Below are 14,982 nucleotides of genomic sequence, written 5' to 3'. Positions count from 1 at the left end.
AACTGTTCTTCATGGAAAACACATCATCAGGCATGTCTTTTTAAAACAATCACATCCTTTTGGAAGTAGCGTAAATGTGGCGTATTAAATTCTACCTGTAATCATGCTCAGAATTTGGTGTGAAGTTTTTTGAAAACTGGTTTTGCAGAGGCAGCTCGAATCCGACTAGTAGAATATTTGTTCAGCAGATGGTGCTGCCGCTCTGACGCTCTTCTACATTTTTCAAAAGCTCTGGATAAGAAGTGGACATGTGAGGGCCATGTTCTGAACAAGACTTGCTGTTGATTATACGCACATAACCACCATTTATCTGTAATGAACAGAAACTCAGCTGTCGGTGAGTTGGCTTTCTAGGCAGTGTTTTAGCCTGGTCCTGCATTATGAATGGAGATGTTTCACTAGGAAAATGTAGTCCACCCGCCCAGGGATTTATTAGCTATGGTTCTTCTCATATATTGTGTTGACAACTAAAAGGAATTGGTAAACATCAGATATTGACTTGAACGGTTACTCTTTGTAAATATTTTGTTTTTATTGTACAGTAAAAAAATGACAAGCTACCCAAACATTTACAACATTTACACTCTATTCCAGGTATAAAGAACATATTCAGATACATTTACATAAAAGTACTGATCAGACTAAACAGGTTTTGTTGTTTACAGACAACAGTTTACTCAACCTCTCATTGTTTAGAAAATGGTAATTGCATAATGCATAATTAGCATTTGGCAAAATACAGTGCCTCTCTGAGATGGTCACGCATATTACGCAAAATGTTTGGTTACACTAAAATATATATTTGAATCACTTCATTTATTCAAATGTTTAGCTAGCTAGTGTACTGTTTAGCAGGGCTGCTGTATAGAGGGGATTCTATGGGCCTAACTGACAGGAGCCCTAAATGTATTAAGTAATAGGGTATTTTTTACAGAATTGGTAGAGCTGTGGGGCCCAGTGTAATTTCTTTTCATGGGGCACAAAATCCCTAGCAGCATCCCTGCCGTTTAGATATGTTCTTAATATAATATTCCTCTAATGTTTTGCCTTTTTTTATCCTATAAACACTAGGATTTAGCCACTGACCACTTTTACTTTTAAACACTGACATTCATGTGTTACCACGAAATACCAAAGAGACATTTAGTCCATATAAAGAAATATAACTGCTCCAATGTAAGTCATCAAAGGTCTGCTGAAGATATAACAGGTCATCAGGTTTGGGTTTTTTTTAAGTAAACTTTCAGTTCCTGGCAAATCTTCAGTATATACATCAACATATTCAAGTTCCTTTCAATAGCATATCAACATGCTGAAGCTGCAAAAGCTTCAAATTTCTGATACCACTTCCATAAACCATCCTGGCCTCCAAAGAAGTTGTGGATTCCTCTCCATCCACTCTGTCCTCAGCTCCAAGAATATCCCTCTGTTCTAATGATCAGCAGCTGTTTGAATATGAGCTGATGAATATGCTGCCACCCATGACCAAGAGGAAGCCAGCTGCCCATCCCACATAGATAGAGGCTCCTAGCTCTCCTTTACTGGCTGCTATTGCTAGAGGGTTGTAGAAGCCCACGATGATGGTGTAAGCTGACCAGCTGACAGCTATCAGGCACACTGTCCCTGCAATAATGTAGCCCACCCCAGCTAATATTCCGATCTTGGCTTTGGAATGCTGGTCCTCACGATAAAAGTTAGTACATCTGGCTCCAACAACTGTTAAACCAATGCTCACCACAGCAACAGCGATGGAGACACAGGTCAAGGCTCGAGCTCCTTGGAGATTCTGAGGCAGAGCCAAAACAGAGTCGTACACCTTGCACTGCATCTGCCCGGTGCTCTGCATCACACAGTTCATCCACAAGCCCTCCCAGAACACCTGGGCTGTTACGATGTTGGCTCCTATGAACGCTGACACCTTCCACATGGGCAGAGCGCATATCAGGATGGTGCCCAGGAAGCCGATAACGGCCAGGAAGACTGCCAAGAGTTGCCTTCCCATGCTTCACAAAAGACCTCAGCCAAATCCTTCACCATACCAGATCAATGCAAGCAGCAGCGCAAGCAGGTCGCTGGAAAATTCATCAGAAAAGTAGCTTCGTTGAGCTGCACAGATGTTCTGAAGAGCGATAGAGAAGGAAGGGGTGGGGATTATCTTTTTTAGGGCTCAGGTTTCCTGCTTGGCTTGATTCTTTGTTTTCTCTGAGAAGGAGGGAGAGCGCAAATGACTGAGAGTGGAGGAGAGAGAGAGAGATAGTGGGCAAGCAAGTATGTGTGCACTAGAAAGAGAGAACACAAGTGCAGCACTGAGAGGGTGGGAATAGAGCAGAAAGAAAAGACTTCATTGTTCTGCGGTAGCACAGGTATCAAAATTCTTCTCTCAATGTTATTAAGGACACGCAAGCGGGTTAGGAGTAGCCTCCACAACGCCAGTACAATAGCGGGGACTATTCAGACCATACATTTTGTATGAAAGCAAACAAATTCAAATACTAATACTTTAACCTATATTTAATTCTACAGACATGTGGTGTCCCAGCACAGACAGTAAGCTATTTCCTGGTGACTGATACAATTAGCTCAAACAAACATGGACTTTCATTTATGAGCACATGTTTGAATGCTCACTAGTGTGAGAGAACCTTTATATTAACAAGTGCTTTTACCATTAGGGATGGAACTGTTAATTTTAAAGGAACACTTTAAGCCCCTGGTCAGGTTTTATGCCTGATTTCCACAAGGCCTTCAATTAAAGATGACATTTTTTTAAATACTGAAGCAAGCTTTTTTTTTTTTTTTTTTTATAAAATGGAGGCCCTAAGCAAAAGTTTGGATAACCCTATATGGTCAGTACTTAGTCGTACCCCCTTTGTCAGTTTTGACAGCTTGTAAACACTTTTTGTAGCCAGTGTCTTTGTTCTTGTTTGGGAGATTTTCTCCTTTTCCTGGGAGATTCATGGTCCATCTAGCGTGCCGTGCTCTTTTGAGGTATATAAACATATTTTCAATGATCTTTAGGTCAGGGAACAATGAAGGCCATGGCAAAACCTTCAGCTTGCACCTCTTAAAGTAGTCTATTCTGCATTCTGAAGTATTTAGTATCATTATCCTGCTGTAGAAGCCACTCTCTTCTCACCTTTTTTGCCTTCAGAATTTGCTGGAGTTTAAACAAACCCATTCTTCTCTCCACCAGTGAAATTTTCCCCCTGCAACACAAGACCAAAGCATGATCAATCCATCCATGCCTTTAACAGTTGGAGAGATGTTCTCAAAATTCTGCACTTTTCCCCACAGATATACCTTTGTATCATTGCAGCCAGAATGTTCCATTTTAACCTCAGTCCACAGGACCAGTTTCCTAAATGCATCAGGCTTGCTTAGAACGTTCTTTGAAAACATCCAAACACTGAATTTTGTCCTGAGGATGCATTTATAGCATTGCCTAAATATTTAAAGCACCTTCCTTTTTTTTTTTGCATGTACAGCAGCGCTATGTTCAGATTCCTTGTGTGTGACGCCCTAGTCCAGTGGTTCAGACATATTCCTTGAGTACATCCATGCTATATTTCCACCCAGCAGATGTCCAATGATTGTGGACACCCCTTGTAATAATTGCACTCAGCTATTTTAATAGGACACTCTGGAGCAGATAAATATGAATCCATTAGCAGTATGCCTAATGCCAGATCTGGGCTTTCTACAGGACCAAACAAACTCATGTTTGTGGTGAGAATGTGCTCCAATCTTGATCTGACACATCAGGTGTACTCTGCAAGTTAAGGTATGTTTAGATAATTACTACAGCTATGAAAAAAAAAAAAAAAAAAAAAAAACCTGAACATCACACCTAAACACTATCCAAGCAGGTTATGTAGTCTGGTTCAAAATGACTGGAGCACCTATTTGTGAAGATCTTGTAACTGCTATAGACTGATGTACATTATCCTGTCAATTTGATTGGAACAGACTAGAGCTTAACATGGGCCAAAACCTGCACTATAACAGTTTACACTAATGCTTACGTGTGTGGTGGTGGGGGGGAGAATACATACAAAGCCAAGCATTGAGTCTAAATGGCCCATTTAAAACAATCAATTTTGCTCAAACTCCATGAACTGAACTTTAAGACCAAGAAGTCCACATAGATTGAAAGGGCCACAATTTACAAAACCAAACCATTACCAAGACCCAAGTGTTTACACCAAACAGGAGAGTCGGAACATTTAATTCCAGGCTGAATCAGTCTACCACCATTGCAAGCTGAAGGCCATAATTGTCTGAAAAAGGATCTTTGGCGACCACTGCATTACAAAACCATGATTAAAAACTACTTGTCAGTTCCCTGTACAGCAAGTAAGGGAACCAGTTCAAAAGCCTGCATGACTGAACTGGTAATTAACTTGAAAAATCATGATCCCAGAACTGAACACCATGGGCATTTGAACACAAGCTCAACTTCCAAAGCATTTGTACCATCTGCTTGAGAAGGGAAAAAAAAAAAAAATAAAAAAAAAAAATTGGGATTTGCTACCAGGTCAATTTCAGTCTGACTAGAGTTTGAGGACCAACTTTAAACCAATAAGCTGGATGACTGAAGTTTGCAAAATACCCCTTTCCTCTTTGGTTTTACAAATGCTTACCAGTATAGCAGTCACATTACCACAAATCATTTAATTAAAGCTAAACACCAAAAACAAGACCAGATGTTTTAAAAAGAACCATCATTTATTAAACAAGTCAAATAACATTAAAAGTGAAATTCAAGTAGGTCTACCTACAGCTAAACAGAGTCTGAACATTTCAGCACGGTCAGGAAAGTCTTTAGGGCCTACACGTAGGCTCCAGTGCTGTGTGCAGCTGATCTCGGCGCGGTGTATTTGGCAGTGTATCCGCGGTACTCACTCTGCGGGCAGCGACAGCAGTGCATCGCGCCCCCGAGGAGCAGCAGGGCTGCAGCCCCCCAGCCGATGAAAAGAGACGCCCCCAGCTCGCGCCTCTGAGCGTCCGCCACCTGCGGATTGTAGAAGTCGGTGATGACAGTGTTGGCCGACCAGGACACCGGGATGAGGATGAGCACGCCCGCCACCACCAGGCACACGCCGGCCGTCACGGACACCCTCGACTTGGCCGCGTCGTCTTCCACGCAGTTTGTGCACTCGCCGCCGGCCACCGCGAGCACGAGCCCCACCAGCGCAACCAGGATGGCGATGACTACGAGAGCGCGCGCGGCCTGCAGGTCACGCGGGAGCGCCAGCATGGAGTCGTAGACCTTGCATTGCGCCTGGCCCGTGCTCTGCAGCACGCAGTTCATCCACAGGCCCTCCCAGAAGGTCTGCGCGGTCACGATGTTCTGACCGATGAAGGCAGTCACCTTCCACATGGGCAGCGCGCACGTCGTGATTACGCCGATCCAGCCGAGCAGCGCGAGAGCCAAACCGAGGATCTGCATCCCTGAACCTGCCATATCGTCTTCAGTAAACTGCTGGTTGCTGCGTACAGATCAGAACCGTTCAGATGCCTGAGGCCCTAACATCCACTGGCCATTTTTATACGCGTCACATGCAGTCGCACCTGCTCGCTGATCATTAGGGCTAATTGCACCGTGCACGTGCAGTCTTCAATTATCACCAATTAGGTGAAGGCCTCAGCCCCTTACATGTATTGGAACTCTGTAGGTTTAAGCTAAAAATATCTCAATTTAATGACCTTGAAGTCTGGCTCTCTGTTAAAAAGTGCAGTACTGTGCAAAAGTTTTGGCACCTGTGAAACGTAAGAATTGCAAAACTCTTTATCTGGGCAGTAAGAGTTTATTGGCTCAGGAAACACTAGGGTGAATTAGCCCAAGGTAGTAGCCTGCATTAGGGGCACTTCTACCTAGATTGCTCGACCCTGAGCTCGGAAAACATTGGACATTTTTGAGACGTCATGTGATTTTGATCACAGCTTGTGTTCACACATAGTTGTATTGGCTTATTTGAGGAAGACATATATACTACATAAAGCGCAATCACAAACGCATGCACTGGCCGGAGGCATCCAGAAGAAACCTATAACCAGAATTTTTAAACTAGTTCAGAAAGTTTAGCTACTTTCTTTAAAACAAGAAATTATTCTTACTTTTAACTGTATGCCTTTAAAGATGTGATAAAGGGGTCTCTGAGTGATGCCATAGAAGAACCATGTTTGTAACAGAGATATGTGAGTGTGAAGAACCTTTACTTAAACTGTAAAAAAAAAAAAAAAAAAAAAAAAAAAAAATCATACATCTAGTGTTAATCTAATGATCTTTAAAAGGTTCTTCACATTTACTCATCTCTACTACAAGCAAAAAACTGTACTGTACTGTAGCCTACAAACAGCTAAATCAGTAGTAATGTTGTCTTGAATACATACAGTAACCACTGCAGGGCATCTCCACAAGAATGGAGCAGCTTTGGCCTTTTAGGCTAGATTGCTGACCTGAAAAGAAGGATGTTTGTACAGTGTAAGGTGCAAGGTGTGGGTCAAATATTGTTTTTTTTTGTGTTTTTTTTAAATCTGTGTTTGAAAAGCTGAAACTCTCGTTTGATCTAGTGATCAGGGTGGAGCCACATGCTCAGCCGCTCTGCTCTGTGTTTAGTGGGAAAATAGTTTTCCGATTGGGGCCTGCAATCATACAGCTTCTCAGAGAAGGTGTGATGGTCTAGGATGTGTTCCTGTATGTACAGGCATTGTAAATTAGAAAGGAATCAAAACAGATGGGAAACAACAATGTTTCATCCAAATAGATGAAAAAGGAAAACTAATTCACCTCTTCAGGTGCAACCAGAGTTTGCCCTTGCCCTGACGTTCACATGCACAGGCAATTTGTTGAGAATAATAGCCGTTCATGAATGAATGTGCACTATACTTTCTTCTGGTGAATGAGTAACCATGCTAACAGTGTAGCTATGAAATTGCTCTTCCCAGTTTGAGTCCTGAGCTACTTGCATGTAACTTGTTCTTTAGGGGCTATTTTCTATATGTACTATATAGTATTTTCAAAAATGAGGACACTGGAGCACACAGCATTTGCTGTGGTAAGGATGTTGTTCTAGGACAGTCGCATGCCTCTAAAACCATACAGCTATGTTAATGAACATTAATACATAACCCTTTTTACCAAGACCTGTAAATAGCTTTATCCTAGCCTACATGGCGAAATCTTCTCCCCTCATTTTTAATTGTCATGACAATATAAAAAATAACTACATCAAATTAAATAAATTAATAAAATAAATACATCAATTAAATAATATCAGTTGCCAAATTGTTTTTGCCATTTTTACATTTGAAACTCAGTGGTTTTGGGCCTTTTAGAATATTGTAAAAATATAAAAATGTGTGACAACTGTAAAAGTGAATGTTGGCGTGAAATCAGTGTGACATTTTACCTCAACAGTCTCCAGGTGCATGTGTATAGCTGTTAACGTCTAGAAACAATGAGCCTTATATTCCCAGCTTCCAGATTAAATACATGCACTGATACACATTTAATGTCTTTTACTGTACTTTACAGTTATGCAGTGCTATTTTCTCCTTCCCCTAAACATTAGCAAGAATTCAAGATGTTTGGTGTCTGAAGTGTGCTTCTTTAGTTTTTTACTGGAGCTATGAGGGATATATATTAAACAGCCAAGCCTGATGGACTAGCATAAACGAAAAAGAGGCGATTACAGTTGTTTCATTGAACATTTCCTTGCCATGCACAGTTTGTTAGTAGCAGTTTATTGGTGCACAGCATGTTCATGAAATAGATCAGAGATCCTCTTCATATAAAGAGGAAGTTAGCAATCTATAGATATTGGCCTGATGGCTGTTCTGGGTTGATCTTGCTGTAACATCCAGCCTAATTTCATCAGGGGATAGTTTTATTCATTTAAAATGTTTCTTAATAAAATTAGAACCCTTAGTATTTTCAGCATTAACTGCAGATCATCTGATGAGTTTGAAGCTTTTAAAGTATAGCATCTACGTATACCAACACACATCCATGCAAATCACCTGTTTCAATCTGTTTCCCCTTGTTTGCAAGCAGTTTCGCTCAGTTATGTATCTAAATGGAAAATTCCTTTTGGTGACTCCTTATGGTTAACTATTAGCTTCTGCTGTGCTCCAATTGCCCTTCTCAAGGGTGGTCATCGACACCAAACCGTATGCTGTATGTTGTTTGTTGTTTTACTGTCAGATGTATGGCTTTTTAAGGCTTTTTATTTTATGAGTACTTATGTGAGTGGTACTTTGTAGTAGTAAACATCGATAGTGAAATAATATTGTTTAGCATTACATGCATGTTGATCCTAGATGTAAGTGCATTTTTTCTCTGTCTTAACCAAAGTGTAATCGAACTTGAAGTTATAGAATGATAATCATCAATGATAAAGCATCACAACAACAGCTCTTTCTTTTTTGTTCGCAGAATTATACTTCCTTCATATTTCCTACAGGTTCAATTTAATCTGGACCGAAGCTCCACCCACAACAAGTTGCTCTGGAAACTTTGTGATATTATACACTGTACCAGGTCGGTATGTGTTATATGGTAACACTCACAATAACACTTCATACACTGTAAACTATAATTTTCTATTGCTAAAAACCTATTTAAACATACAAATCTACCAAATGATTTTATCTTAAGTAACATAGTTTATACATTCCAAAGTCCAGGATCAAGCTTTTTTTGCTGACAATTTTTTTTCTTTTGAAAAAAACAAACAAACAATTATTTTAGTAAAGTATTAGTTTAATTTTAATTTTATGCATATTTTGTTGTAAAGTATGTATCATTTACAATAGGAAAAACTGAACCACATTTACTGTTTCATGGACTTTTAATGATTTTAGTGTTTTTAATCAACAGTCAATGTAAAGATTTTGTTCATTCACAGATATTCAGCAGATCAAACGTCCATATAACTAACATTAAAATTCAATAGTCATGTAATAGAAAACTATGTGTAGTAAGTATATGACTAAAAGGGGATGACATACGCTTCAATGAATGTGTTCAGAGTTCAGTTTGTCAATTGCTGCCTCACTTCTTCTAGACGCGTCCAGTTGCTCACACATAATTCATTGGTGGGGATGTTGATCTGGCCGGGGCAAACTTGGCTGCCATGTAGGGCCGGGGCTCCTTGGGTGGGCAACTCCAGCATAGCAGTCCACCACCCAACAGCAGAAGAGCAGCAGATCCCCAACCAATGTAGAGCGAGGCTCCAAGCTCCCGGCGCTGGGCTTCGTAAACCAGTGGGTTGTAAAAATCCCTGATTACAGTGTTGGCAGACCAGCTGACAGGGACGAGGATGAGGACAGCAGCAATGATGAAGATCACACCCGAAACAATGCATGCTTTGGCTTTCGCTCCTTCGTCCTCCATGCAGTTGGTACACTTCCCTCCAACCACTGCCATCAGCACACCAAATATGCCCACTATGACAGAAATGATGACCATGGCTCGGGCAGCCTGCAGATCTTGAGGAAGGGCCAACATAGAATCGTAGACTTTGCACTGCATTTGTCCGGTACTCTGCACCACACAGTTCATCCACAAGCCCTCCCAGATGATCTGGGCTGTAACAATGTTAGCACCAACAAAAGCTGTGACCCTCCACATAGGCATAGCGCAAGTAATGATAGTACCCAGCCAACCTGCTATAGCCAGCATAACACCCAGGATCTGGAGGCCTTGGGATGCCATTGTTATTCGTGGTCCGGCAGACTTCCTTCAGTTCTTCATGGGAAAGTTTAAGAAATGTGTCTGAGTGGTATGAACACACTTTTTATAGCTTCCACTTGAAGGGTGGGGTTCTTCTGCACATTCGAGCAAAAAGAAAAGCTGGTCATCTGATATTGGGGCAGCTCTGTTCCAACCATTGTTCTGAGACTCCAAATTAGGTGTACAACCTGAGCGAGCTCTAGCAGAATCTTAAGACACATATACGATGCTGTGCAAAAATCAGAGACCACCCTTAATTTCCAGTCAAAATGTCCTTTTAGGAGAAATGATTCATTTTCAGCATTAGGAAAAAAAACATATTTAACTAAATATTACACACAACCCTTAACAACTACACATAATATGATATTTTCAGTTGTTCAAAGCAATTTGCATGGATATTTTTCCACACCTCCAAAGTAAACTCTGCATTAACCCAAACACATTCAAAGATGTTGAGGCCCCAGACTCTGGGGTGGTGAGTCCATTGTTCTGAGAACACCAGCAGCTTCTTTATTTGATTGGCAAATATGTTCCTTTTTTAGAATTGGCTTCTTGATCAGCTCCACATCCTTTCAGACCCACATTGTTGTGTAGTTTATCACAGTGGAGGAATGGACACAAACCCCTGTGTATTTTTTTCAGATCTGAAGTGAGAGTGAGCTTGATGTTTTGTCTTCTCTCTCAAAGATATGTTTACACTTCAGTACACTCTTACAAATAAAGGTGCTACAAATGGTTCTTTGAGTGATGCCCCCAAAATATGTATTGCAATTTAAAGGTCACATCACTATTACAAAAATGGTTCTTCTATGACATCGCTCAAAGAACCTTTTGTAGCGCCTTTATGTAAAGTGCTGAGTTTTGGTGTTCTATTAGGCGTAACACAGTTGTTCAGAGATTTGAACTGTATGTTTTTTCACTAAGTTTCTTTTCGTTTTAGAATTAGAATTTTTCACAAAAAACACATTGGTAACCTTCTTCAGGAACGATTTACCTGGTTTGTTTTTTGATATTAAAATGAAAAACGATAATCAGTTAGCAACATAGTTGCGTATTGTTTTAGCATGGAATTTGCAAACAAAATGTGGTTGGGTTGTTTCAGTTTATAATTTGTGCAAAAGTGTTGTCATTTCAATGTAACTTCACTGGTCAATATCATAGTATCATGGAAAAGAATAAAAGCAAATCTTTTCCATAATGTAATGTCTTCTTTAGGAAATTCAGATGATGCAATGTCCTGTTAAACAGGTGAGTAGAATAGTTCAAATATTTCAGATAATGGGGGTGAGTGAGTGTAGAGGGACAAAGATAAGCCACATTTTTATTACCCATCATGGATGACTCATAAAGAAGAATGTTTCAAATGTGAGCTGTTGAATAGGTTTACACTAATTGAAAGAATTTGAAGTGTTTTTAATTATTATATTTCAACTTAAAATGAGGACAAGCCAAAATGCTGTTTTCTGGCTGTAGATTTTATTTATTCATTCTAAACTACCTTTTTTCATTGAATAGTACTTTTTGTTTTATCTTTAACCTTTCATTCAACCTAATCAGTATTAATCATTTTAAATATATAAATATATATCTATACCTATATTCCTTAAGTTTCTGTTTTGTATGTGTTTTTATTCTTGTTTTAATCACATAAAGCACTTTGTGAATTGTCTTTGGGAAGGAAATGTGCAATATAAGTAAACTCACCTTAAGTTATACCTATTAATGAATGTAGTATCAGTGGGACCTGTAATGACTATTTTGAATAGAGTCAAGTGAAGTAAGTGAAGTATGGTTTCCAACTTGTATTCTTGAAGTCACAGCTTATTTTACTGTTTATGGAATGAGAGAAAAAAAGAGGTAGTTACATATTTTCTGGTAATGTTGTTGGTTAAAAAAGAAACAACACCTAGTTGTAATAGTTTAAATACATACTTTTAAACTGTTAATTTACAGGCTTTTATGTAAGTTGGTTTTCTCATGCATATGTAATGATATGTTATGTGACCTGTGGCAGTTTTTTTTTCTTTTTGAGCCACGCCTGAACTGGATTGTCAAGAAACGACATCTTTTGCAAAGGTTTTTGTTACAGCCACCAGGTTGAATTATGCAAGACTGAAAACATTTCAACACCGCCAGTCAAACAAATTCCTGAACCTATTAAATTGGCATCACTTATAAAAAAAAAACAGTAAAAACAAAAGGCCATGTCAGATGTAACAGCTGTTGATTTATTATTTTTTCTTCTTTGTGTTTTGACACTTCACAAAAAATAAGAATGAGGTAAACCGTACAAAAAATATTTATTTACAAAACCATTAGAAAATGCATGTTAAATTGCTAAACTTAACAATAATATGTAACCATACTTTTACACCAGAAAAAAAAATCCAGTTAAGGCAAAAGAAGAAAGGCTTCACTGTGGTTCCTTGTCATTCTCCGTATATTATGTATATAGAAATCAGAAACCAGTAACATTGGTTCTTGAAATTGTCCATCAAGTCCTTATGGATCCTGCTCAAAGTATTATTGAGACACTACCTGCTGGACATAAGAAAGTAAACATGGGGATAGAATCAGTCCTTGAAGCTTCAGAACTTTTCAGACGTAGTCCTTGTTGGATGGGGCAGAGGCATTGGAGCGAGCAGCATTGTACTTGGCTGTGTATGGTGCCTTCTCTTTGTGTGGGCAGCTGGAGCACAGCAGACCTCCTCCGATGATCAGCAGAGCAGCAGCGCCCCAGCCGATGAACAGCGAGGCCCCCAGCTCTCTCTTCTGTGCCTGGTTCAGCATCGGGTTGTAGAAATCCTGGATGATGGTTTGGGCAGTCCAGCACACAGGGATCAAGCACAGCACTCCAGAAATGATGAAAATCACACCTGCAGTCACAGCAACCTTCGCCTTGGACGTTTCGTCCTCCACACAGTTGGTGCACTTTCCTCCTGCCATGGCCAGGAAGATACCCAAGATGCCAACCACGATGGAGATGATGGTGAGAGCTCTTGCGGCCTGGAGGTCCGAGCTGAGGGCCAGCATGGAGTCATAGACCTTACACTGCATCTGCCCAGTGCTCTGCACCACACAGCTCATCCAGATGCCTTCCCATGATATCTGCGAAGTTACAATGTTGCTGCCGATGAAGGCAGTGACCCTCCACATCGGAAGAGCGCAGGTGATGATAACGCCAATCCACCCGATGATGCCCAGGAAGGCGCCCAGCATCTGTATCCCAGCAGACACCATCTTGTTTCTCTGACGATCTTTGCTTGGTCTCTTGTCGTTGAAATGGAAGCCTGTGGTCTCTTTGAGCAAATATGGCACACCAGGCTGAAAGCAGATACTATAAGAGAACCTGATGGGGGTGGGGTTTGTGACACAGGCTCTACCTCATAACCGGCTCTGCTGGTTTCGCCCTTGTTCCTCCCAAAAGGTTTGGAACTGTCCCCTGTGAATTTGTGACTCACCATGTGTGACTACACCTTACCTACCTCCCAAACAACAACAGAACTTGGCCATATACAGTGGGGAAAAAAGTATTTAGTCAGTCACTTATTTTCCACCATTATTTGCAAATAAATTCTTTAAAAGTCAGACAATGTGATTTTCAGAATTTGTTTCTCATTTTGTCTCTCATAGTTGAGGTCTACCTATGATGTCAATTACAGGCCTCTCTCATTTTTTTAAGTGGGAGAACTTGCACAATTGGTGACTGACTAAATACTTTTTTTTCCCACTGTATAGTCACATCCTCCTTAATAAGTGATGGTTTTGCATTGAGTGTATGAGACTATGAGAGGTCCAGAAGTATTGCTCATATGCACATACGTCACACACTGGTTTTAGCAAGTGTTTTTAATGTGTTGCTTTTGTTTGGCTTAATGAGCAGCAAAAAAGCCACACAAGGTGCTGTTCATAACAGGAAGTGGTTGAAGGAAATGAATATGACAAAACAGTGTGAGACTGGCATCAAGAGTCAAATACACAACACACAAGAGTTGGTATCAGTATTCATTATTGAAAACAACATCCAAGCATTCCTCTTTCAGTACGAAGATACCACCCTGTTACACCAAAATTCATAGATCTTTTCAGAAGGTTGAGCTCTCCTGATCTTCTCATATAGTTAATAAAGTTAATAAATGTTTCCAAAGTAGCTCGAAAGAACAGAGAGGTTTTAGAGAATCTGAGAAGTCAATAAAAACGAGACTCAGCATCTTAAACAATGTTTTTCATAATTTACCATAATTCAACAATGATAATATTAATGATTTAATTTATTTAATTTTAATTATTCAGTAACCAATAAGTGACAGATTTAGGCAATCAGACTCTCAGCCTGTGACTAATGTTCTGTTTCTGTCGCTCCACACAGCCCACTGATGTCATAGTGTAATGATTCACAGAGCAGCGAGGAATTTGAGGAGTATTTTAACCCACTCAGGAAATAAATCCAAAGCTAGAGCCAGCATTCACATTAACAGCAACAATTTCCTTAGTGTTAGTTCAAGCATGTGGGGGACTTTAGTGGGGAGGATGGACAGGTGACGAAAAATGGTACACGCCTAAGCTGGTTCAACCAGTTTGTGAATGTGCAACAGGTGAATGTTGACTCACACTGTGATCATAACTAAGCATCTAACCTTTAAACAAGGTTTCTGAGTTGATTGCCAACCAGCAAATGATCGTGCTGTAGTGGGTGTGGTTATTTAGTGTTGCTGCTGATTTTTGTTGTTGTTCAAAAGTCGTTTACACCAAAACACGTGATTTGTAAATTACAGTTTATTTTATTGACAATGCTCACAATTTTTTTTTTTTTTTTTACTACATTTTGTCCTGACCACAGGTCAAGACCTGCTTCCTAATGTGATGCTGGAACGAAACACTTTTCAGAGGTTAATATGTCAGTGAATGACCTATTTGCCTGTGTTGCTTGAGACTTACAAAAGACAGCCTTTCTGAACCAGCAGCTAAAGTTTCAAAGTGCCTCCATATCTACGTTGCTCTTCAGTACCCAGATATGAACAGAGCTCGACTTCATACAGACTCCTGAGCTAAATGGTCCAAACTTCTAATGACAGAAATGTCCATAATATTGTAAATTAAGTAAACACACACTAATCAGCCATAACATTCACACCTAACAACTCTGACCCATCGAGGCATGGACTTCACAAGACTTCTAAAAGTTTTGAACCAAATGCAGCAGATCGTGTAAGTCGTGAGGTTGGGCCTTAATTGGATTGAGA

The 14,982-nt window shown here is 40.0% G+C and overlaps 3 protein-coding genes across 3 annotated transcripts; all 3 read right to left on the bottom strand.

The window, feature by feature from the left end:
• Window positions 1-511: 511 nt before the first annotated feature.
• cldn28 (claudin 28) lies at window positions 512-2,171 on the bottom strand. Its single transcript, XM_072661337.1, has one exon. The coding sequence runs from the start codon at window positions 2,000-2,002 to the stop codon at window positions 1,439-1,441; it is 564 nt and encodes a 187-aa protein (XP_072517438.1). The 5' UTR covers window positions 2,003-2,171; the 3' UTR covers window positions 512-1,438.
• A 2,657-nt stretch (window positions 2,172-4,828) lies between these two features.
• On the bottom strand, window positions 4,829-5,464 carry LOC140538832 (claudin-like protein ZF-A89). Its single transcript, XM_072661336.1, has one exon. It carries the CDS (start codon window positions 5,462-5,464, stop codon window positions 4,829-4,831), a length of 636 nt encoding a protein of 211 aa, XP_072517437.1.
• A 3,618-nt stretch (window positions 5,465-9,082) lies between these two features.
• LOC140538835 (claudin-4-like) lies at window positions 9,083-13,028 on the bottom strand. The gene is made up of 2 exons (XM_072661338.1): window positions 12,481-13,028; window positions 9,083-9,705 (listed from the first exon to the last, which is right to left on the bottom strand). Exons 1-2 carry the CDS (start codon window positions 12,977-12,979, stop codon window positions 9,083-9,085), a joined length of 1,122 nt encoding a protein of 373 aa, XP_072517439.1. The 5' UTR covers window positions 12,980-13,028.
• Between the last annotated feature and the right edge of the window lie 1,954 nt (window positions 13,029-14,982).

The sequence above is a fragment of the Salminus brasiliensis genome, chromosome 18 (genome assembly GCF_030463535.1).
Source record: "Salminus brasiliensis chromosome 18, fSalBra1.hap2, whole genome shotgun sequence".
NCBI lineage: Eukaryota > Metazoa > Chordata > Actinopteri > Characiformes > Bryconidae > Salminus > Salminus brasiliensis.
Note: the sequence above shows the minus strand (reverse complement) of the source record. Positions and strands in the feature narration are given on the sequence as shown.